The sequence below is a fragment of the Artemia franciscana genome, chromosome 1, assembly GCF_032884065.1.
Source record: "Artemia franciscana chromosome 1, ASM3288406v1, whole genome shotgun sequence".
NCBI classification, from domain to species: Eukaryota; Metazoa; Arthropoda; class Branchiopoda; order Anostraca; family Artemiidae; genus Artemia; species Artemia franciscana.
Genome location: NC_088863.1, coordinates 21,705,960 through 21,730,129, shown reverse-complemented (window position 1 = coordinate 21,730,129; position 24,170 = coordinate 21,705,960). Strand labels below are relative to the sequence as shown.

Here is a 24,170-nt window from a genome sequence, read left to right as displayed (position 1 = left end):
AGTGGTTACGAAGTGGTTCGACAACAAGAGCGTCTGCATTGCTTCGTCATTTGTCGGCGCCGAACCTTCAGTTAACTGCAAACGCTAGGACCGTAATTCGAAGAAGTACGTCGACGTTGTCCGTCCCCTGTGTATTACTGAGTACAACAAATTCATGGGTGGTGTTGACCCCAGTAACATGCTCATTGAGCTGTACAGGATAGATATACGTGGAAAGAAATGGTATATGCGTCTCTTTTACTATTTCTTGGATCTTTCAGTCGTCAACGCATGGTTGCTTTATCGGCGTCATATGGGTCAGCAAGGCCGAACCCACAATAAGAGCCTCTTAGATTCCAAGAGAAGAACGCGTTGGACGCGTTGCCGTAGAAACTTCAAAAGGGCCCATTTGATTGAAATTGAGATGGCCACTGCCCTTTTTATTAGTCAAAGAGGATCAGAGGGCAAATTCACCACAAAACACGCCAATAGTTTCCCCAAAAACTTCCAATCAAAGTTTTGAGGTACCCATTTTATTCAACGAAGTTGAAAAGTTCGGAAATTATTTCTTTGAGGATGACAAATCCTCCCCCCCCCCTCAGGGCAAGAGTTGTAAGTTATGCCCTAGGGGAATATAAGGTTATTTATAGAAAGCGTGGTCATATAAACTTCGGAAGGGGCTCATTGTATTGGTAATCTGAACCTCTGGTTCCATTTTAAGAGTCAAAGGGATCGGAGGGTAGCTACCCCCCCCTCCACACACACACATACACAAACGTCGGATTGTCCCGAAATGTATCTAAAAGAAATTTTTAGATGACTATTTTATTCAAAATAGTCTAAATATCATAAAACAAGGCATTTGGGGTTGAAACGAACCCCCCAGAGCCAGGAGGCAAGGGTTGTAAGCTATACCCTGGGGGAATTTAAGGTTTTTATGGAAAGGATAGTTGTACGAGCTTTAGAAGAGGCTCATTTCGTTGGAAATTGGAAGTTCTACTTCCATTTTAAGAGTCAAAAGTGGAGGATCGTAGCTAGCCCCCCTCCCCTCCGACTACCCCTCTTCACAGAACGAATCTGATTAACATTGTGAGGTATTGTGACGATTGCCAAAATCAACATTGAACGATTCTGCTCAAAATAGTCCAAAGAACATATAACAATGCCTCTAGGGTTGACACAACCTTCCAGTGCCCTGGGGATAGGGTGGTAAGTCATGCCCTGGGGGTATATAAGGTTTTTATGAAATGACCTGTTCTATGGCCATAGACCTGTCTTCTCCTGCTGTTAACTCTCCAGTTAGTCTGGACAGCACCACTAGCATCGAGGTTGTTAAAGACTTCACCTACCTGGGCTCCGTAATTTCTTCAAATGGCTCACTTCTCCCCGAGCTGCAGGCAAGATTATCTAAAGCTTCTTCTGTCATGGGTAGACTGAATCGTCACCTCTGGCGAAAACCAAACATCAGTCGCAAAACGAAACTGCGGATCTTCAACGCTCTAGTCGGCTCTGTGATGCTTTACGGAGCTGAGAGATGGCAAGCATCAGCTGCAACCCTCAAGAAAATAGACGCATTTCATGCAAAGAGCCTGAGGAGGATTGAGGGCCTACGATGGTCCGACTTTGTCAGCAGTGAAAAGCTTCTCCAGCTCACAAAGCAGTCTTGATTTTTGACTCAAGCAGCCGAGCGAACCTTACGACGGTTCGGGCATCTGCTTCGAATGCCACCACATCTACCCGCAAAGATGATCTATGACTTCGACCCTATCAAAGTTGGTTGGAAGCGACCTCGCGGCCGACAGCCTGTCCGTTTTCTTGGCGATGGCAAACATCAGACAGGGTGAAGAGCAAATACTCGCCATGTACCGAAGTGGGTGGAGGAGGCAGACGTCACTCTACGCCGAGCAGTGCCTGGCAGGAGACTTAAGTCAAGTAAGTCAAGCTTCGTCGTATAAACTTCAGATGGAGCTCATTTGATTTGAAATTGGAAATTATAGTGCCATATTTATGAGTCAAAAGTGAGTTGAGAGCAACCATCCCCCCCCCTCCGCTTATTAATTTCCCAAAGATATCCAATCCAGTTTTGGACATAGTGATTTCGTTCATTGTAGTTGAAGGGTCTGGAAATTATGTCTTTGACGAAGACATTCCCGGCCCACAGCTCTCAGGGCAAGGGTTGTGAGTTATGTCCTGGGGGCATATAAGATTTTTATAGAAAGGATGGTCGTATGTACTGGGGAGGGGACTCTATGGATTAGTAATCTGAATTTGTAGTGCCCTTTTTAAGCGTCAAAGTGATCAGAGGGCAGCTACCCCCCCTCCCTCCCAACACATCGTATTTTTCGAAACACGTAAAATAAAATAAAAATTGAGAGAGTCGTCTTATTCCAAGTCCAAAGATTATACAAGTCAAAAGATTATACAAGTCAAAAGATCATATCAGGAGGCTTTTTGGGTTGATAAAACCCACCAGAACGTGGGGGCGAGGGTTGTAAGCTATGCTGCGTGGCATTTAAGAAGTTTTTATAAAAGGGATTGTTGTTGAACTTCAGAAGAGGTTTATTTGGTTGAAAATTGGAACTTCCAGCTCCTTTTTAAGCGTCGACTTCTTAAACGGTGCAAGGAAATTTATTTGAGCAGGTGCTAGCGGGAAATTTAAAGAGCAGTAGTAAAGTAGTGGTTGTGTTTTAGCCAAGGATGTGAAATGCCGGGGAAGAGGGATGGAGGACGATGGGCCAGACAAGCGGTTGGTTTCTTGGTATCAACGAAAGGACCAGAGTTGCAGGATGGGGTATGTCTTGAATTAATTTGAGAAACCGAGGGGGGGTGAAGAGTTTGAGTGGAATAAACTAACTAACCGGGCTCGATGATTTTTTGAAGGGTGCTTTTTCGTGTGAGAGCAATTAACTTAAAAAGGGGGCAATTCGTAAGGGAAGTCGGTTTTTATTCCTCCCAGAAAATACCCTCCGCGGGTTAGCCGCCTGAAACTCTAGGCCGGCTGGTCTATTAGGCTTAGTTCGCTTGTTAGGTCGCTTAGGGACTTGGTGGTCGTCTGTCAGTCCTAAAACCATTAGTTCTGCCCTGTATGGAGGATAGACTATCAACAAACTGACACATGATTGACAAGTCCTCTGGACTCGCAGGTGAACGGGGTGACCTAAGCCTGCTAGGCCCACTCGCCTAAAGTCTAGACTTAAATATTTCTATATTTGCTCTTGGAGAGGCACGTCCGCCTCGAGTTTTAGGTGAGGAACCGAGTTTTAGGATAGACACATGACAGTTAAGTCGCCTCAGCTTGCTGGTTAACAAGCGATATAAGCTCAATATTCTCGTAGTTTCTGGTGAGTGACCTGTGGGGAGGTATTTTCCGCGGGAGCTATTTTCCGTGCGGGCACACTTTCCGGGAGTTACATTCCGTGGTGGGTATTTTCCGAGGGGTAAATGCCTAGCCCTGCCTTATGAGTGTAAGAGAACTTTGTCTGATGAATCCGTCTCTCGATGGATCATAGAGCTAGGTTTCCTTAGGATTATATTAGGATTTTTGTAATTTCTGTGTAATTGTTGTTTGTTTTATATATTTTGCCATTGTCTATGGAATTTAAGCTCAAATAAATTATGGTCTATTTCAACATCCCCTTCAATGTTTCCTGAAAGTTTCAATTAGCCTTTTCTGAGATATTGCAGATGCGCCATTTTGACAACCAAGATGCATGTTGTCTTTTAATCAAAAATTAAAAAAAAACTTTTTCCGCAAAGTAAACTTTTCAAGGAAAAGTAAAGAACTCCATTACCAAAAATGTGCAAAAATAAAATCAAATAACCTACCAAGCGTAAAACTACCACAAATCAGCATCAATAAATAATTAAAACCCAACACGAACAGAAATTACAATAGATAACCCAGTAAAAGTCAAAGCGGGCAGAAATTAATATGTTTAGGGCCCACAACCCTTATGTCTTCTCAAGGTCAGAGCATAATTTGCACTTTACTGAACAAAAATACAAATGATTGTGCATTGTCAGTTTGGTATGCATATGCTCATTTTTGTTCTTTAAAATATTAACAATTTTTGATTTATTAAAGTTATAAAGTGAAAACATTTAAAGTTTTTTAGTAAAGTGCAAATTATGTTCTGGCCTTGAGAATGCATAGGGGCTGTGAACCCTGACCGTGTTAATTTCCGCTAGTTTTTAGTTTGAATCGCAGATTTAATGTAATTTCTGTTCGTTTTTGGTTTATTTATTTTTTTAGTTGATGGTGATGTGTGGTAGTTTTACGCTTGGTAGGTTATTTGATTCTATTTTTGCTCAATTTTGGTTTTTGAAATTAATTTCTGTTCGTTTTAAATTCACATTAAATAAAAAAAAAAAATAGTTTTTTTTAACTGAAAGTAAGGAGCAACATTAAAACTTAAAACGAACAGAAATTACTCCATGTATGAAAGGGACTATTCCCTTTTCAACGTCCCGCTCTATACGCTAAAGTTTGACTCTTTCTCTCACTTCTACTTTATTAAACAGTACTTTCATACACGGAGTAATTTCTGTTCGTTTTAAGTTTTAACGTCGCTCCTTACTTTCAGTTAAAAAAGCTAGTTTTTTTATTTGATTTCTGAACGTTTTTAAATAATGCATGTTTGATTTTGGCTCTCCACACAAAAATTATTAAAATGATATTTGCATATTAATTCTTTTTTGGCTAAATGGCTTTCTCTTAGCTTTGATCAGACGATTTGAGAAATAAGGGGTGGGGAAGGAGACCTAGTTCCCCTCCAATTTTTCGGTTACTTAAAAAGGCAACTAGAACTTTTAATTTTTAACGAACGTTTTTATTAGTAAAAAATATACGTAACTTAAGAATTAACTTACGTAACAAACTTCTGTATCCTTATATTTTTATTATTCATATGAAGGGGTTGTCCCCTCGTTAATACCTAGCTCTTTACACTAGTGCTTAAGTTTTGTCGCAATTATTTAAGAATGACCCCTGAATCAGAAAGGCCGTAAAATAAATAGTTGAAATTACTAAAGATACTTTAGCATAAAGAGCGAGGTATTTAGGAGGAGAAGAAATAATATTTGCGTAATAATTTCGTTTTTGTTTTAAGTTTTAATGCTACTCCTTACTTTCAATTGAAAAAACTTCTTCATGTTTATTTTTCCTTTTTTTTTATAGTAATGCTAGAAAATCCTGCGCCCTTTTCATTGAATTTCTCTTCCCCCATGACATATTCGTCCAAGGAAAGATCCTTGGACCACTTGGTCCTCCACATTCTAGGACCACTTGGTCGATACGATAACCCCTGGGAAAAAAACAAAAAAAAACAAATAAACACGCACCCGTGATCTGTCTTCTGGTAAAAAATACGAAATTCCACATTTTTGTAGATAGGAGATTGAAATTATTGGAAAAGGGTTTTTTAATATCCTGAATGCGATGGTGTGATTTTCGTTAGGATTCTATGACTTTTAGGGGGTGTTTCTCCCTATTTTCCAAAATAAGGCAAATTTTCTTAGGCTTATAACTTTTGACGACAAAGACTAAATTTGATGAAACTTATATATTTAAAATCAGCATGAAAATTCGTTTCTTTTGATGTATCATTTAGTATCAAAATTCTGTTATTTAGAGTTTCGTTTACTATTGAGCTGGGTCCACGAACTGTTTGATTAAAATTTAAAAAAACAAGTTTTTTAACTGCAAGTAAGGAGCGACATTAAAGCTTAAAACAAACAGAAATTATTCCGTATATGAAAGGGGATGTCCCCATTCTGAACGCCGCGCTCTTTACGCTAAAGTTTTTTATTGATTTAAAAAGTAAAGTTGTGAGAAAGAGTCAGGCTTTAGCGTAAAGAGCGAGGCGTTGAGGAGGGGACAACCTCTTTCGTATGCGGAAAAATTTCTGTTCGTTTTAAATTTTAATGTCGCTCCTAACTTGCAGTTAAAAAATACTTGTTTTTTAATTTAATTTTTGAACGTTTTTTAATTAATGCATGTTTTAATTTTGGTTCCCCGCACATGACAAATTAAATGAAATTTACATATATTTTTTTTTGGCTAAATGGCTTTCTTGTAGTTTTGATCAGTCGATTTTGAAAAAAAAAGAAGTGGGGAAGGAGGCCTAGTTGTACTCCAATTTTTTGGTTACTTGAGAAGGTAACTAGAACTTTTTATTGTTTTTCTACAAATGTTTTTATTAGTAATATACGTAACTTACGAATTAATTTACGTAAGGAACTTTTATATTTGTAAATTTTTTATTATGTATATGAGGGGTTCGCCCCCTCTTCAATACATCGCTCTTTACACTAAAGCTTGAATTTTGTCCCAATTCTTTGAACCCCTGAATCACAAAGGCCGTAGAATAAATAGTTGAAATTACTAAAAATACTTTAGCGTAAAGAGTGAGGTATTGGGGAGCAGACGAACCCCCTGATATACGTAATAATTTCTATTCGTTTCAAGTTTTAATGCTTCTCCTTACTTCCAGCTTAAAAAAAAATTATTTATTTTCTCATTGTTTTTTTAAGTAATGCTAGAAAATCCTGCGACCCCTTCATGGAGATTTTCTTCCCTCGTGATAAATTCTTCCGTTGAAAGATCCTCACACGTAATCTCACCCCCCCCCCCTTAACTTTAAATAGTCCCCCTGAAAACGTCTGTATACTTCCCAATAACCATTACCATATGGTTATAACCATTACCATGGACAGGCATGACTGCCTGTCCATGGATTATTCTTTATGGTTGATTGTGTATGGCTATGCTTTTTGACCTATGTGGTTGTATGGATGAGTAGGGTTAAGGCCTCATCAAGTGCTGGTCTATATTAATCACTAATTTAGGAAAACAGTTTTCCCTTTCTCCTTCTATCTCCTTTCTTTTTTTTTCTTTTTTTTTCTTTTTTTTTTAATGTGTTTGTGCTATTGCATTGATGATTTCTCTTTTCGTTATATGTAAACAATGGTCAAAGCTTGTAACTTGCAGCCCCTCCTCCGGGGACTGTATTAAGCCGTTTCGAAAGACATAGTTATTAGGTTTTTCGACTATGCTGAGCAAAATGGCTATCTCAGAATTTTGATCCGGTGACTTTGGGGAAAAATGAGCGTTGAAGGGGGCCTAGGTGCCCTCCAATTTTTTGTCACCTAAAAGGGCACTAGAACTTCTAATTTCCGTTAGAATGTACCCCCTCGTGGCATTCTAGGACCACTGGGTCGATACGATCACCTCTGAAAAAAAAAAGAAATAAAAACACGCATCCGTGATCTGTCCTCTGGCAAAAAATATAAAATTCCACATTTTTGTAGATAGGAGCTTGAAACTTCTAAAGTAGGGTTCTCCAATACGCTGAAACTGATGGTGTGACTTTCGTTAAGTCACTTGTGACTTATTCTATGACTTTTAGGGGGTTTTCTACCTGTTTTCTAAACTAAGGCTAATTTGCTCAGACTCGTAAATTTTGATGGGTAAGACTAAACTTGATGAAACTTATATACTAGAATCAGCATACAAATGCGATTGTTATGATGTAACTATGTATCAAAACTCCATTTTTTTAAAGTTTCGGTCACTACTGAGTCGGGTCGCTCCTTACTACAGTTCGTCACCATGAGCTGTTTGATATTCTTTGTCAGTGAAACTAGATTGAAAGCTGTTTGCCCTTCAATCACTTCTGACTCTTCAAAAGGACACTAGAACCTTTAATTCCCAAGCAAATTAGCTCCTTTAAAATATCAGTGATACTACTTGTGATTGAGCAGCGCTCCCTATGATATTGTTTATATGCCCTTTTAATACAGTCATGCATATAGTTTTCGTGTTTAATTGAGACTTATTCTAAAAGTTTCAACTTATTTAAATTAGTATCATCAGCTACAGTATCCGTAGAAGTAGTTTTAAAAATATACCCAGTGTCTTCTTACTAGTTCAAAATCCGCCAAAACTTACCCTGAAAGGTCTAACTTAATAATGTAAGTCCTTATTGTGATATTGCTTTGTCACACTTTTGACAATCTCCTTTCTTTTTTTGAAGTTTCTTTTTTTCGAAGTTTCTTACAACAACTTATCGCCTTTCTTCCTTCCAAGATTAAGCCGTCACTTAGGAGATGTCGACTCTTCAGATGCAATTCTATTAGAGAAATTGGACTTTGGTGAGGGTGCCAAAGAGGGACTTAAGGTAAGCTGAATATTAACTTTGTTTTTTTCGATATGACATTTGTTATTCCACATTAACAAATTGTTTTGTTAAATTTTGCCATATTTAAGAATTAACAATATACTAATTATTAGTGTATTTATATTTTATAGTATATATTTATGTATGTAATATTATTTTAAAAATTATAGACGCTCTTTTGTTCAGTTTTTTTTTTTCAGTTTAGCTGTTTCATAAATGCTAATAATACTTTTTACACTTTTGTTTTCCACTTCTTTTCAATCACTTGTATTTGGGGAGGTTTGCGGGGGTGGGGGTATAAGGACCCCTTACAGAGGAAATCCATTTTTTTTTTTTTTTTGGGTTTCAGGACACTCCTTATTCAAACTTTGAAATAAAATTAGTTGTTTTTTTTTATTATACCTCCCCCGGCAAAAAAATGGTTTAGAATCTGTTTAGATTATAAAACTATTAAGCTTTGGGTCTTTTGGCTAGGTCATGCTAAACGATACTGTGAATAATTCTGACATTCGTGTAGGTTTAGTAAATTCTTGGACTTCCAACCAGTAGTTAAATTGTGTGTCGATCTTTAATGAATTTTGAACGAATAATAACAATACTATAGATATATTTTCGATGGATCCCATATTCCAGAATAATTTAGAGCAGATAATGATGAAATCAGGTGAGTCAGTCGGGAGCGGCAATTGCCCTCTTGATTGTTTGTCGTCCCTCCTAGATTTTCCAAGAACTCTTTTTTTTATTGCGATTGAAAAATACTTTTTTTTTTGGTACTGTCGTTGGAAAAAAAAGGAAAACAACAAAATTTCCTCTCCCCATATTTTGCAAGACATCTTCTTAAAAAATGTCCTCTTTGTATTTTGTAATTTTATGACGCCGCACCGCGCCGCATTCCGTTTCTGGTAAAATCACGCACTTCATATAAAATAAATAGTTAATATAGAGATTTTGTTTTAATTCTTGATTAGTTAAGTTAATTCACTTAACTAATTTTTTCATAAAATAATGCTCAGTGATGTATAATTGCGCAGCAAGAATTAGAAAGGAATGGCGGTGGGTCATTGTTTAGATAGGAAACTAAAAGATGGATAAAAGAGTGCATTTCAATGAACAAATTGTCTTGTTCTTCACAAGCCTTCATATAAATATGGAAAGGGTTGTGTGTGTGTGGGGGGGGGGGAATTAATTAAAATCTCATCTTCCTTCATGTAGACTAAGCTTGAATAAGGGGCCTGCCGGGTAATAGCTCCGTTTTTTATTGCAGAAACACATTTTTAACATTTATTTTAAAGCTTCATCTAACTAAATTGAATCGCCTGATTTTTTATAAAATTATATAGAGTAATATATAAATGCACATCAGCTATTAATGAAGAAGGAAGAAGAAAGCTGGGTCAATATGTCAACGGGGGAGGTACCAGATACATCAAATAGTCCCTTTTAATGCCCAAATTTCCTAACTTATCAAGCCTTGTGTTTGAGTAGTTGTTCTTAAGTTGTTCTTAACCGAGGACGGCCTGCTTTTTATTCAGCCACAGACGGTTGGCTTAAAAGGATATTCTTTAGCAATCTGTCATCCTTCATCCTTTATCTGCTTCATCCTTCATTCTTCTTCAGTTCCTTTATCGGTAAGCGGGATTTTGAAAGTGGGATTGAACCACACTTTTGTACAGCCCACTGTTTGAGATACGATCAGTCAGTGGGTTAACCAAAACAGTCCATAAGCAATTTTTCTGGAAATATCTAGAAAATCTTCCTCCCTTTTTGGGACTGCCCATGCTTCAGAACCATACTTGAACCATCACTGTAGCTTCCAATATCTTAATTATGGTTATCAGAATTTTCCTCCTATTCTTCCAAACATTTTTCAACTATGAAAAAACATCATTGGCCTTCGCTATTCTATTCTTAACACCTTCATTGCAACCACTGGCTATACTGATGATGCTACCTAGGTAAGTGAAGTTGTCCACTTGATTGATCTTTTCGTTACCCAACGTTACCTTTTATCTTCACTTAATTCTAGACTTTGACGACTTAGTCTTCGTAACATTAATTTTCAAACCTGCTCTTTCACCCTGAACTCGCAAAACCTCTAAGTGCTTAATCATTTTGCTCACACTTTCATCAAGGATGCCTAAATCGTCAGCGTAATCTACGTCCAGGAAAGTTTGACTTCCCCATTTCATTCCGTTTTCTCTCATTGCCTTTGCTTTGCTGCTTAAGATAAAGTCCACCAAATGATCCATATGAATGGGAATAGAACACAACCCTGTTTAACTCCTGGTTTAATACGAAACCATCTACTAACCTCATTACCTAACTTAACCATAACTACTTTTAATACCCCATCTATTACCTTATCTTAACTGCTCATTTAACTACTTTAATATATTTCGAATAAGGAAGCTCCGTAAATAGAGCAATTAGAAAGGAAACTCACATAAGAACTTCCCGTAAATAGAGCAATTAGAAAGGAAACTCACATAAGAACTTCCCCTAGAAAGAAAACAAATTATTGAGTCAGGCTGTCTAAAAGTTATACAGCAGTGATTTTTCGGAGTTCCCACGAATGTCCATGAACGAAAACTGGTTTATAAGATATCTCCCGTAGATTAATACTCGTAAATACACGAGGGTTAACACCAAATAGAACTGTTAATTTGAATAACTTTAATTTTATAGGAGATTTTGGAGAACCTGCTTTATTTTCCTGAAATTTTAAAAAATCGCCAATAATTTGAGAACACGCGGAGTACTAATGTGCCGTCCCCTCGCTTTCAGGGGTTGGGGATTTTGTACAATTTACTCACTATACGTTTCACTTTTTATTGCTTGTGACTTTTAACTCAAACGTTATAAAAATTAATAGCAAAACTTTGGAGAAAACAACAATTTTCTGAATTTCTTCGGATATATATATCTATTTTTGTAAACATTTCGTGTTGTAAGCAATAAGACAGGTTTTCAGCTGTGTCCATCTTTTTCTCCAAGCCGCAGAGAAATACGTATAAATCATTAGGCTCACAAAAATTTCAAAACGTTCAGACGCCTGTTTTATCAGTAGTCTATTTAGTTTTCAGTAAAATACAAATGATACAGTTTGTTTAAATTCAAGTTCCAGAATTAAAATAGTTTTTGTTTGTTTTAGGCTTTACTTCGTTATTTGTAATAACTCCCTTCGTTCTAAATTTTACTTCTCATATCATGTACACTAAATTATTTTCCTTTTTAAATATCGCTATTAACATTTTATTGTAAGAGTGTGTTATTTGCTGCTGTTGAATTTTTTTTCGTCCTTTTCGTCCTCATTTTAATGTTTTGCGCAACGTCGAACCTTAGGGTGAAGCAATGAACATTTGTTGGATTTATTCATGGGTTTTTCAGATTGTAAAAAATTTTTAATAGAATTATAAATCAAAGAGTTCGTGGTAACAGACTTTAAGTAAGGAGCAAATCATGCCAGTAGTAACCGAAACTCTAAAAATACGTTCGATAGCAATGCATCAAGAGTCAGATTTTGATGGTTATTTTGCATTTTCAAAATTCATTAAGTTTAAAGTTACACACCAATTGTTACAGGTTTCGGCAAATTTGCCTTGTTTTTTAAAAAGCAGAAAAAATCAAGAAAGGGGTGAGTAATCTTGATTAAGATTGCAGTGCCAAATTTGATATATTTTAGAACCCTGTTTTAGAAGCTTCATGTCCCTATCTGCAAAATGCGAAATTTTGTTGTTGTTTTTTTTTTTCGAGAAGAATGATCGCGACAGTGTGTATTTTTTTTACCCCAGGGGTGATTACATTGAACCAACGGCTCTAGAATATTGGAAGAAGGTTCATTAGAAAGGAAATATACAGTTCCTCTAATGCTCTCAAGAGTATCAAAAAAGATTGTGCCGCAGTAAAGTAGCGTTTTCTGCAATTTTTTGGGTCAAAATGGCAATTTTGGCCGAAAGGGTGTCAAATGCCTAACAATAAACGGCTAAACTAGAAATTTACTTTAAAGCTATTTCCACTTATTTATTTCATTTTGAGTTTTATTAAATTATTTACAGGTGTGTATAATTGTGTGTCAGCTATTATAGTACAGTTAATCTAAGGTTTAACCTCAAACAAATTGCCACAGTTTTAATTTTGGTGCTGTTCGAACCGAAAATAAAATTGACTACAACATGTAAAAAATCGGCCAAAATTGGATGATTCGTCCGTTTATCGTTTTTTCTTCTAAAATGACGACTTTTAAAAACAACTTTATTTGCACGTGTAGAAAGTCGATAAAATCTGGTACCTAATCACGAATATGCACCTTATTTTCGCTCTTATTCAGTTCTCCACCCTCCCCCTCCCCCATAAATCAAGCGTCCATATAGGTCTGAAAGCGACATTACGCGAAGTTGAATTCATATAGAAAGAAATTGGACTGCTAATGCAGGAAAATAAGTCATGTCCATGTCAATTTACCCCCCCCCCATCCTTTACCCTAAATGCGACCACCCAGATTCTTAGAATCCAATAAGCAACTTCTCACAACTAGCTAACATACAACTATCTAGCTATATGATTTAGTTTGAACAAAAATCACAGATAATTTGAAATTGCAAGAGATATGTCATGTTTATTTAATTAATCTCATGTCTTCTTCATCTTCGATTTGAACCTGGGCATTAGAGAAACTAGTTCCTTGTCAAGATTTGTGAGCATTGTCGTATTCGATGCCATTTCGATGACAGCTGTACCGGTCACCACCAAAGGATCCCTTACAACCACACTTCATGACGATGAGAATTTTCTTTGATGTCGCTGGAAGATCCGTTAGGATAGGGTACAGCATGCCATTCTGGAGTCTCCATCCCCAGTTCTTAGGATGAAGAGTAGGGCTCTGAAGCCCAATCCAACCTTGCACTTGAGGGTAGGTTCGGAAACAAAGAAATTCCACTGCTGCTTTAGTAGTATGTAGATCTTGGGGATGAAGCAGAGTTGTAGAAGTTGCTATTTTCTGCTGAAAGACCCAGTGATGGTAACTGTCAAGATTGTCAGTAAGGTTTTCCACCCATAGAAAGTGCAGCCTCTCTAGCTGCTCTAATCTCTTCTTTGTCAATTTGAAAAAACGTTGAAGCATTTTCTCTAAACTGTCCGTCGCCTAAACTGAGCCTTCTAAGCACAATTCCTTAGCCATGTAGACACAACTTCCATGTAGACAGGAAGTTGTGTTGCAGCCAAGAGTTGCATGAGCAAAAGGAAGCAATTTGCAGATTTCAGTCCCAATCTTCTTATCAATGGCTTCGATGTCCCAGGTTGCACCTGAAGTGGCTGCCTCAGGGTCACTTTGCAGTAGATATTGTGGTGCTCAGGAATACAATGATAAAGTAACAACACCAACAAGTCGGTGTCGTCACCGATTACTACAGTTTCGCAAGTCTTCGAAGACTTATCTGCTGTAAACACATTAAGTAAGTCAGCATCAGCTTTAGCTTGGATGGTTCTCCGACCTTTGTCTTGTAAATAATCAGAAAGTACAATAAAGAAATGTACTCATTTTTGGTGGTTAGTCTCATTCCTGGGGTAAACAGTACTTCCCGTCCAGTGACACGGTTTCGCTAAAGATGAGTCATATCTTTTGTTGAAGCAGCGATACCATAGCTATCAAAGACAATAATGGCCTCTGGATATTTGGCCGAAATGTAGTTCTAGTACCGGTCTAAGATCTCCAAAGATGTTTCCTTCTTCTTCAAGGGAATCGTTTAAAGCAAAGCGCGCCCGTCTAAGACGTAGGTGCAAGTCGGATTAAGATTTTCCCCAATAGTATCAATTTCTGAACTTCGCTTAATAGCTTTTCTAGCTCTGGTTTATTGGCTATTGGAACATGCCAGGATCATCAAAAACAACGCCTAAATGGTCTAAAAGGTGGATTTTCCCCCGTTTTTTTTTTGCTTCACCATCATAAGGACTGCCTGATAAAGACTGTTGCTTGAAGGAAGGTTCCTTCAGATACTTCCCTACCATTCCCTCAAGAATATTCTTCCCGAATTCCACTTCTTTGTCGGCGTTCACGTTTTCTGCGGCAGTCATGCCAGTACCAAGGCTTCGAAGCGATAGTGGATCACCTCTCCCATTGCCTTTTCTGTGCTTCTTAAGACAAAATCCATCAAAATGATCCATTTAAAGTAAGAGCCACTCCGTAAGAGCCACTGTCGCCCTTCCCCAAGTATTTTGGTAAGTGACGCCTCTGGTTAGTACCGGACCAAGTCCAACGGAAATAATCACTTGTACTTCATATTCTCAGTCTTTTATCCCTGTGTACTTCCATCAGAACTCTTCTACAGTTGCAACTAATTTCATATTTTCAAATTAGTTTCTTTTATATAAACACTAGCTGTTGGGGTAGCGCTTCGCGCTACCCCAACACCTAGTTGGTGGGGCGCTTCGCGAACCCCCCCCCCCAATGCCCCCCGCGCGCGTAAGTCGTTACTCGCCATATTAGTTACGCGCCATTGTAGTTGTGTCCCTGTGTCCCACCTGTGAATAGAGATAGATATAAATATATGTTTTTAACTACGTAAAACATGCGAATATACAACATTCTTCGCTGTCCCATTGTCTGTGCATATAAATAGATTGTCAGGTTTACTGACTCTTGAACATGTAACATATAATTGTCCATGGGAAAAACAATCCGTATTCAGATCTATACCTCATTATTCTAATGATGTGTCCCTGTGTCCCGGTCGTCATTTATATTCCCCGTGTCCCGGTCGTCATTTGTGTCCCGGTGTCCCAGTTTGTAATTTCTCTTTGAGTGTCCCGGTCGTCATTTATATTCCCTGTGTCCCGGTCGTCATTTGTGTCCCGGTGTCCCGGTCTGTAATTTCTATTCGAACAATCCCTGTGTCCCGGTCGTCATTTATATATCCCGCCTGTGCCCCCGGCGTCCCCGTTGTAGTTGTGTCCCTGTGTCCCGGTCGTCATTTATATTCCCTGTGTCCCGGTCGTGATTTGTGTCCGGGTGTCCCAGTCTGTAATTTCTCTTTGAGGTTCCCGGTCGTCACTTATATTCCCTCTGTCTCGGTCGTCATTTGTGTCCCGGTCTGTAATTTCTCTTTGAGTGTTTTTTCTTTTTAGTTTTTTACCTTTTTTCTTTTTTCAGTTTTCTTTTTCTTCTTTATTTTTCAGCGTCACTATGAAGTACATATCGACGAACCTTTGTTTTTTTAACTTAAATCTGGTAGGCATTGATGACCTTATCCAAGTCAAAATCCCAAACCCAATCATCATCGCTATCATTTTCAGTTTTGATATGTTTTGACTCTCGCTGTCCAGGTGGATTTTCATCTAACTGCGCGGTTTTGCGTTCTTTAGCCGCAAGCCTGTTTTCTTGCTGTTCTTGTGATTCCCCGGCACGCTTTCTTTTCTTACTTTCTCTATCAGCTGCAAGCCTGTTTTCTTGCTGTTCTTGTGATTCCTCGGAACGCTTTCTTTTCTTACTTTCTCTATCAGCAGCAAGTTTTTTGGCATAAACTCTTTGAGCAGCTACGTCGGCTGTTGCCATTGTAGGTTCTTCAGTCATTTTACAATTAAACATTTTTCCGTGAACAAATGTCTTAAATACCGTTAATGACGTCACCGTCATAGCAAAAATGACGACAACTAACTTCATGACGTCAGTCGACACAGAAACATGACGTCACCTGACAGACAGACACACAGACAGACAACTTATTTTTATATATATAGATTTATGTTACCCAGCTATGACAAGTCAAATCCCCAAAACACGAAAAAGAATTAACATCAATAGAAAATACAAAGCAAATACTATAGGATATTCTAAACCATACATTCTGCCTCTATTTTGGAATTAGTAGTGCATAAAATTTTTATTGGGGAAAGGGGGCAGGGGATTAAAACGTAAAATTTAGATGCGCATCATCTTCATTACCATGTTCATAAAAAATTGCAGATAGGAGCGTTCACAAAAGGGTTTTTATATATGAGAAAAGCATCTAATTTTTATGAAAAATAATTTTAGGGTAAGCTCTTTGGAAGTCCATACAGGCCTACCACTAATCCCAGAAACAGGCAACTAGACCATTTTTTCAAATTTAATGTGACACCCACAAACATTTTTTGACTAATTTCAAAGGGCTACAATAATTTCCCACAAAAAAAAGTTTCCTCGAAGTTATTCCTGTAAGTTTTGAGCTGTACAATGCTTAAGCTGTGTTGAATAAGAAAAATGGTTGCAAATTATAAGTAAAGTTGTGCTAAACCGTTCTCATAGATCCTTTTCGACACCTGAATCCATAAAAAAAAAAAAAAAAAAAAAAAAAAAAAAAAAAAAAAAAACAGCAAACTGATGCGATAATCCAAAACCAAACAAGAACAATTTTTGTGTTTATTTTATTTGATAAAAGACACATGGGACAGAATAACATATAAACTAAAATTTTTCTAGACTATACACCAAAACTTTCCTTCGCAGGAACTTCGACTAATCTAAGGCATTATAAGCCTTTTGAAAGTAATTAGAAACTTTAGCGTGAAGAGCGAGGAAATCTTGTCAGAACCTAAGGCATTTATGAGAGCTAAAACTGACATCTGGCAGCATTATGTCGTGTGATTTTTATAATCTTATGGATTTATTTTACGCCATTTGAAATCGAGCACCATCTCTTCGTCTGACATCATAGTATAGAGCACCATTTGAAACTAGAAACTGACAAATATCTAATGTGCCTCGTCTGGCAGCATAATATAGAGGCGTACGATTTTTAGAATCCAATGCGTTTATAGCTGCCCCGTTTGAAACTATTAACTGGCAAATATCTAGTCCACTTTCTTCAGTGGCATAATGTAAAACTGTTTTCTGGAAATTATCTTTCAAATTTAAAAGAGCACCATTTGAAACTAGAAATTGACAAATATCTAATGAGTCTCGTCTGGCAGCATAATATAGAGGCGTGCGATTTTTAGAATCTAATGTATTTATAGCTGCCCCGTTTGAAACTAATACCTGACATATATCTAGTCTACTTTCTTTAGTGGCATAATGTAAAACTGTTCTCTGGAAATCATCTTTCAAATTTAAAAGAGCCCCATTTGAAATTAGAAATTGAGAAATATCTAATGAGCCTCGTCTGACAGCATAAAATAGAGCCGTGCGGTTTTTAAAATCGATGGCATTTATAGTTGCCCCGTTTGAAACTAATACCTGACAAATATCTAGTGTACTTTCTTCAGCAGCATAGTGTAGAGCTCTTTTCTGGAAATTATCCTGCGAGTTTAAGAGAGCGCCATTTGAAACTAGAAACTGACAAATATCTAATGAACCTTGTCTGATGGCATTATATAGAGGCGTGCGATTTTTAGAATCTAGTGCATTTACATTTGCCCCGTTTGAAACTAGTATCTGACAAATATCTAGTCTACTTTCTTCAGAAGCATAATGTAAAGCTGTGTTCTGGAAATCATCCTTCAAGTTTGGGTTAATACAGCCATTGGTGATCAATACAGCCATACGTTTAGAATCTGTTTCATTTAAAGTTGTCCCGTTTGGAACTAATAGCTGACAAATATTTAGTCTGCTCTCTTCTGCAGCATAATGTAAAGCTGTTTTCTGGAAATTATCCTTCAAATTTTGGTCAATACAGCCATTGGTCATCTTTACGTCCATGGTCAAATCGCAGAACATGCTTTCATTCACATCAGTTTTAACTTGCCTCCCTTCTGTATTTTTATCTTGCTGCCTTTTTTCCATTTCCTTTTCCAAGTTGTCTATATTTGAACTCAATTTGGTCATTTGAAAATAAAAGCTGGATAAAATTCCATCTAAATCCCGTTTTTCAATTTGGCTTTGGTATCTTTTCAATTTATCTGTAAGTGAACTTGTCTGTCGCATAGAATCCATTATTTCCCTCCGTAATCTGAATCTTTTCTTCACTTCTGGGGATCGATAAAACGAGGATAGCATTTTGGCAATTGAAGCAATCTCTTTGTCTAGTTTTTCTAACGCATCAATCGGGAAAGTACCAGCCATCTTTTTAGTTTTTGAAAAAATAGTGTCCTTTTTATTGACCTGATCTGAACTGTCATTTTTCCAGTCTGAGTTTTTTGCATCAAGTCCCAGTTTAGAACTTCCGGTAGATTTAAAGATATTCACTTTCTTCTTTTCTGCTCTCTTCTCTCCAACAGCACAACATACATCTTTTTCCCTCTCAAAACTTTCAGTTTTGCCAAGAACTTCAGTTGACATGATAGATTGTTTGCTTTTCAGTAGCTTGTTAGACTAACCTTGTTTAACTAATAAGAATATCACTGGAAACATTCATTTATATTCAAAAGGTGACGTCATTTCTGTTGTGTAGTATGTAGCTAAAATGGGCTGACCTGTGATGACGTCACCTAACATCATTTTCTTTTTTTCAATCAATTTAGAAAATTTATTTTTGATGACGTCACGTAAAAATGCTTAAGCATTGTACAGCTCAAAACTTACAGGAATGAATTCGAGGAAACTTTTTTTGTGGTAAATTATTGTGGTTCTTTGAAATTAGTCAAAAAATGCAAGTGGGTGTCACATTAAATTTGAAAAAATAGTCTAGTTGCATGTTTCTGGGATTAGTGGTAGGCCTGTATGGACTTCCAAAGAGCTTACCCTGAAATTATTATTCATAAAAAGAATTGCTTCTCTCATATATGATAACCCTTCTGTGAACGCTCCTATCTGCAATTTATTATGATCATGGGGTAATGAAGATGATGCGCATCTAAATTTTACGTTTCAATCCCCTGCCCCCTCCCCCCAATAAAAATTTAACAGTAAAAGGGGTAAGTTTCCATTTCATTTTAGTTGCAAATTGAAAGTCGGCTTGGTCAAAAACATTTTGTACATGAACTAAATCTGGTAAATTAAAAGTTAATTTCGTCACAAAGGGTAGAAGAAGGGATGGTTGCATTTCTTGGGCGTCACTCAAATGTTTTTTTTGTTTTTTTAAAGTGCAGTTTTGATAGCTCTTATTGTTTGATTGGCCTTTTACTTCTTGTAGTCTTTGACGATAGAAACCTGAGTCTTTATGCGTGCAAATTATGTCTGAATAAAATCCTTCGTTACGATTGATGTCACATAGTATAATGTATAGTTTTATATAATCTTTCAATGGGGAGGTGAAACAAAATATTATAGTACTGGTCGAGTACTCAAAAAGTTGGTGCAATGACCAAACTTGTACAAGCTTTCTGGGGAACTTATCTAGACTGACGGGGAGCACCCATCATTTCCATTCCATTTTTTCCTATCAGTCTCCTCTCTTTTCCGTCTGATTAATCTGATAATCATTCCACTAAAATGTGATAGGCCTATTCTCCCTGGATAATTCTCTTGTTGACCCTTCCCCACCCAATGGGAAATTAGCAAAGTAAAATTAATAGCCAAATAGAAAGTATCATAAACAAAAGTAATGAAGAAAAGGATGAATTTCGAACTGTTCTACTAATTCCAAAATAGAGGCAGAATGTATGGTTTAGAATATCCTATAGTATTTGCTTTGCATTTGTGTTGTGAGAGCAACACTTTGGTTTTGTCTCGGGTTTTTTTTGTTTTTGTTTTTTTGTTTTTTTCCTATGCCGCCGATGTCGGCTTATTCCTGGAAACTGGTAAAGGGTCTAACCTGTGCGGTTTTTACGGAAAGTGTGGACCTCAGGCCGGATTGATGAATCTAGCATTACATTTTGGGAAGCTCTGCAAAATTCTTGCCTGGGGCCAAAAAGGATGGTTTTTGCTTGTCCACGAGCCAGAGCCTATGGTGTGCGAAGTGAAGTGGAGTTATGTAGCCTATGTCAGAGAGGAGTATGTGAAGTTGTGCGGCCAAGCTTTCGTTTCATCCAACCATGTTTCTGCTTTCGAGTGGAAAGCTCCGTTCTAGCAGGCAAGCAGGCAGGCACTACTTTCAAATTGAAGATGGAGTAGAATCTATAAGTGTTAAATATATGCGGCAGTTACCCGGCCCCTCATCCAATATATCTTCTTTGAGTGATAAATAGAAAAATTTACAGAAGCAAAAAAGCGGCATTTTCCCACGGGTCCGAAAGTGCTACCGTGATTTTCGCTGGGTTTATCATTTGTTTTTTCAGACTTAAGATTGAGGTAGAGAAATGTTATCAGATTTACCTCTTAAACTTTAAAAGTTCTGTCATTGCTAAAGAAATTGGAGCTTATCCTTAGCTCCTTTCTAAAAGGTGACGTTAGAAAGTTGGCCTACAGCAAAAAAAAAAATCAATTTTTTGACTAAGACAGATAGAATTTTTTTTTCGACGGCAATCGATAGCTCTTGATGAGCTGATTAAAGTATATATCATCCATTTTTTGATACAAAAATTCCTTCATGAGATATACTAGTTTGAAAGTTTCAAGGGGTTGACAACTTCAGGAGTAGGGTACACACTGAAACCAAAAATAAGCCGATACCAATTGTGAGACATATAGGGGACTTGTAAGGAAAGGTTAGCTGTTAGCTCATAATCATCTTCAGCAATGAGGGGTTTGAAAATTTTGCAATTTGGTGTACTTATTATTTGTTTCCAGTGTATTTGATGATAAGACCGAGTTGGTTCCAGTGGTAAGACATGTAGGGGACTTGTAAGTAATAATCGTCTATTAGGCTACAATCATCTTTAGTGAAGAGGGGTTTGTAACTTTTGCTAGTTGGTGTAGCCTACCCATACTCACTGTAACCTAGAATTAAGTGTTTAAGCAACGGGTACAAACGATAACGTAAAACAACGAGGCTGTTTCGTAATAATTAATAGAGGGTCATCTATGGTATTTTGATCCTGAAAAGTTACGGATAGCTTTATAATACCAACTAGATTATATAATATATTGTTCCAAGTATTGATCCGTCATGATGTCTACGATTGAAAAGGATAAAGTTCAACTGGATGCAAAGTCAATTTAGTCCCTTCTTTCGATATTCTTTTGTTATTGTTGTTTTTTCAACGCTGAGGAATAGCCTTTGATCATGTGATTACTGATCGCGTTCTTCTTTGAACATAACGTTTTAAAAACTTCGATAGGCTGACAACTTCAGCGTTTAACCGATAGCAAAGAAACAAAACCAAAGTGTTGCTCTCGCAACAGTTTATTTGGCGAAGCCGGACAAAAGTTGGCGCAACACTTCACGTTGCTCAGGCAACGTAGGTCTAGTTTTCATTGATGTTAGTTCTTTTTCGTGTTTTGGGGATTTGACTTGTCATAGCTGGGTAATATAAATGTTTAATATAAAAGAAACTAATTTGAAAATATTAAATTATTAATTGCAACTGTAGAAGAGTTCTGATGAAAGTACACAGGGATAACAGGCTGAGAATAAGAAGTACAAGTGATTACTTCCCATTGACTTGGTCTGGTACTAACCAGAGGCGTCACTTACCAAAACATTTTGGGGAAGGGCGACAGTGGCTCTTACGGAGAGGCTACTTATTTTGTTTAACTGATTCTGGTAATTTTACTATGGAAACTACTTAATAAAAAACAAAAACATATGCATTTTCAATCTTTTTTTTCTGGATAAAAAACAAAATTCACGATTTTGTAGATAGGAGCTTAAACGTCCACAGAAGGTTCATCTAATAATTTGCTAACATGCTGAATATAAAATGAAAAACCCGATGGTGTAATTTTTATTACGATCACTTGCCTTTGTTAGGCTGTTTTCTGTATTTCTCAAAATGAGGCGAATTTCTCAAGCTTGTGGGGTTTGATAAATAAAATTAAACTTCATGAATTTTACATGGTTGGAATCAGCATAAAAAAAACATCTTTATTTAGTGCATTAATTATTAAGAAAATTATATTTTAGAGTTTTTAACTATTGGCCCCAGTTACTAGTCAGAACTATTCAAAAGGGGAGAGTAACCTGGGCAGCTACCCAGGAAGCCATGGATGGGGGAGGATGACAGCTGGGGGATTGGCCACTTTGATCAAATTTTTCACTTCGATTTAGCTATTTTTTAGAAAAATCTATATTTTTGAAAAAAAAGCTAAATTAGCTTTTTGGTAAAGCTAGTCAAAATGGAAAAACAATGGAAAAGGTAGTCAATCTTGACTTGTTCGAGTTAAAGATAGGAATGGCCCACAGTTAGTGATAAGGAAAGAGTTAATAAGAGATGGGCAGAACATTTTGAGAATATGCTAAACTGAAATAGAGTTGCAGGAAAAGATATAGAGGAAAATAGAAAAGTTTGTATTATCCTTGGATGTGAAGGAAAATTTGTCTTGTGAGCAAGAATTACGACAGTACTATAAGGATTAAAAATAATAAGGCTCTAGGGACTGATAGTGTAGTAAATGAGTTTCTTAAATATGGTGGTTCTGAGTTTAGATATAAGCTACTGAAGATTATGAATATGATTATTGAAAAAAGGGAAGTACCTAGCGATTTTAGGAAACCCTTAATTAAACCACTGTATAAAAAAGGTGATAAGAGTGAGTGTCGTAATTATCGAGGCATTAGTCTGGTCTCTATAGGTAGCAAATTACTTAGTAATATGATACTTTTTAGACTGAGAGATGTTGTAAAGAAAGTGATAAGAGAAGAACAGTGCGTTTTTAGAAATGGTAGAGGATGTTTCGACCAAGTTTTTACTCTTATGTTAATAATTCATAAGTGCCAGAGTTATCAAACACCTTTGGTCATCAGTTTTATAAATTGTGAGCAAGGGTTCGCTTCTGCAGACAGAAAAGCTTTAGCAAAGGTTTTATCCTGGTATGTTATGCCAGACTAATACATTGAAGTGATTAGTGTTATATACGAAAATAACACTGCTGCGGTTAAGGAAGAAAATGAAGTTAGCAGCTGGTTTCGTATTAAAAAGGAGTTAAGCAGGGTTGTGTCCTGTCCTCCTTTATATGGATCATTTTGATGGATTTTGCACAGAAAAGGCAATGGGAGATCACGGTATCAAATGAGGAGGAAAGACTCTCCTGGACTTAGATTATGCTGATGATTTAATCATCCTAGATGCTTAAATGAATGAACTTTTAGAGATTTTGCAACCACTGTATAAGAAAGGTAATAAGAGTGCGTGCGGTAATAATCGAGGCATTAGTCTGGTCTCTGTAGGTAGCTAGTTACTTGGTAATACGATACTTTTTAGACTAAGAGATGTTGTAGACAAAGTTGTAAGAGAAGAACAGTGTGGTTTTAGAAAAGGTAGAGGTTGTTCCGACTAAGTTTTTACTCTTAATAATTCATAAGTGCCTGAGTTATCAAACACCTTTGGTCCTTAGTTTTATAGATTATGAGCAAGTATTCTATTCTGTTGATAGAAGAGCTTTAGCAAAGGTTTAGCAAAGGGTTATATTCTATCCCCCTTTATATGGATCATTTTGACGGATTTTGTCTTAAGAAGCACAGGAAAGGCAATGGGAGACCATGATATGAAAAAAGGAGGAAAAACTCTCCTAGACTTAGATTATGATGATTATTTAAGCATCCTAGATGAAATGTGAGCAAAATTAATGACATTTTATAGATTTTTTAAGTTCAGGGTGCTAGAATATGCTATAAATGTTAAGAAGACTGAAAATAAATGTTAAGAAGACTGAGCCACTAAGGCTAGGAATTATTGAAGATGAAAAGGTGACGTTGGGTAACAAAAAGATTGATCAGGTAGATAGCTTCATGTACCTTGGTATTACTAGTAAAGACGGTGGGATCAGTAAAGATGTTAAAAGTAGAATAGCCAAGGTTCAGGGTAATTTCTGTAATTAAATAATTGCTTTTTTTGTTCTTGTTCTTGTTTCTTGTTCTTGTTTGGTTTTGGACTATCGCATTAGTTTGCTGGGTTTTTTTCTTTTCTTTTTTATGGGGTCAGAGTTTTATGTTTGTCGAAAAGGATCTAGGGAAACGGTTTAGCACACCTTTGCTTATAATTTACAACCATTTTTCTTATTCAACACAGCTTACACATTGTGCAGCTGAAAACTTACAGGAATAAATTCGAGGAAATTTTTTGTGG

The 24,170-nt window shown here is 36.9% G+C and overlaps 1 protein-coding gene across 1 annotated transcript in view; it reads left to right on the top strand.

Annotated features, from left to right (window-relative positions):
• The window catches only part of LOC136025164 (DNA-dependent protein kinase catalytic subunit-like), a 110,480-nt gene that overhangs the window by 71,367 nt on the left and 14,943 nt on the right, over positions 1–24,170 (top strand). Inside the window, exon 15 of the mRNA XM_065700962.1 lies at positions 8,066–8,156. Coding sequence (XP_065557034.1) covers positions 8,066–8,156 — 91 coding nt within the window. The remainder of the gene's footprint in view (positions 1–8,065; positions 8,157–24,170) is intronic.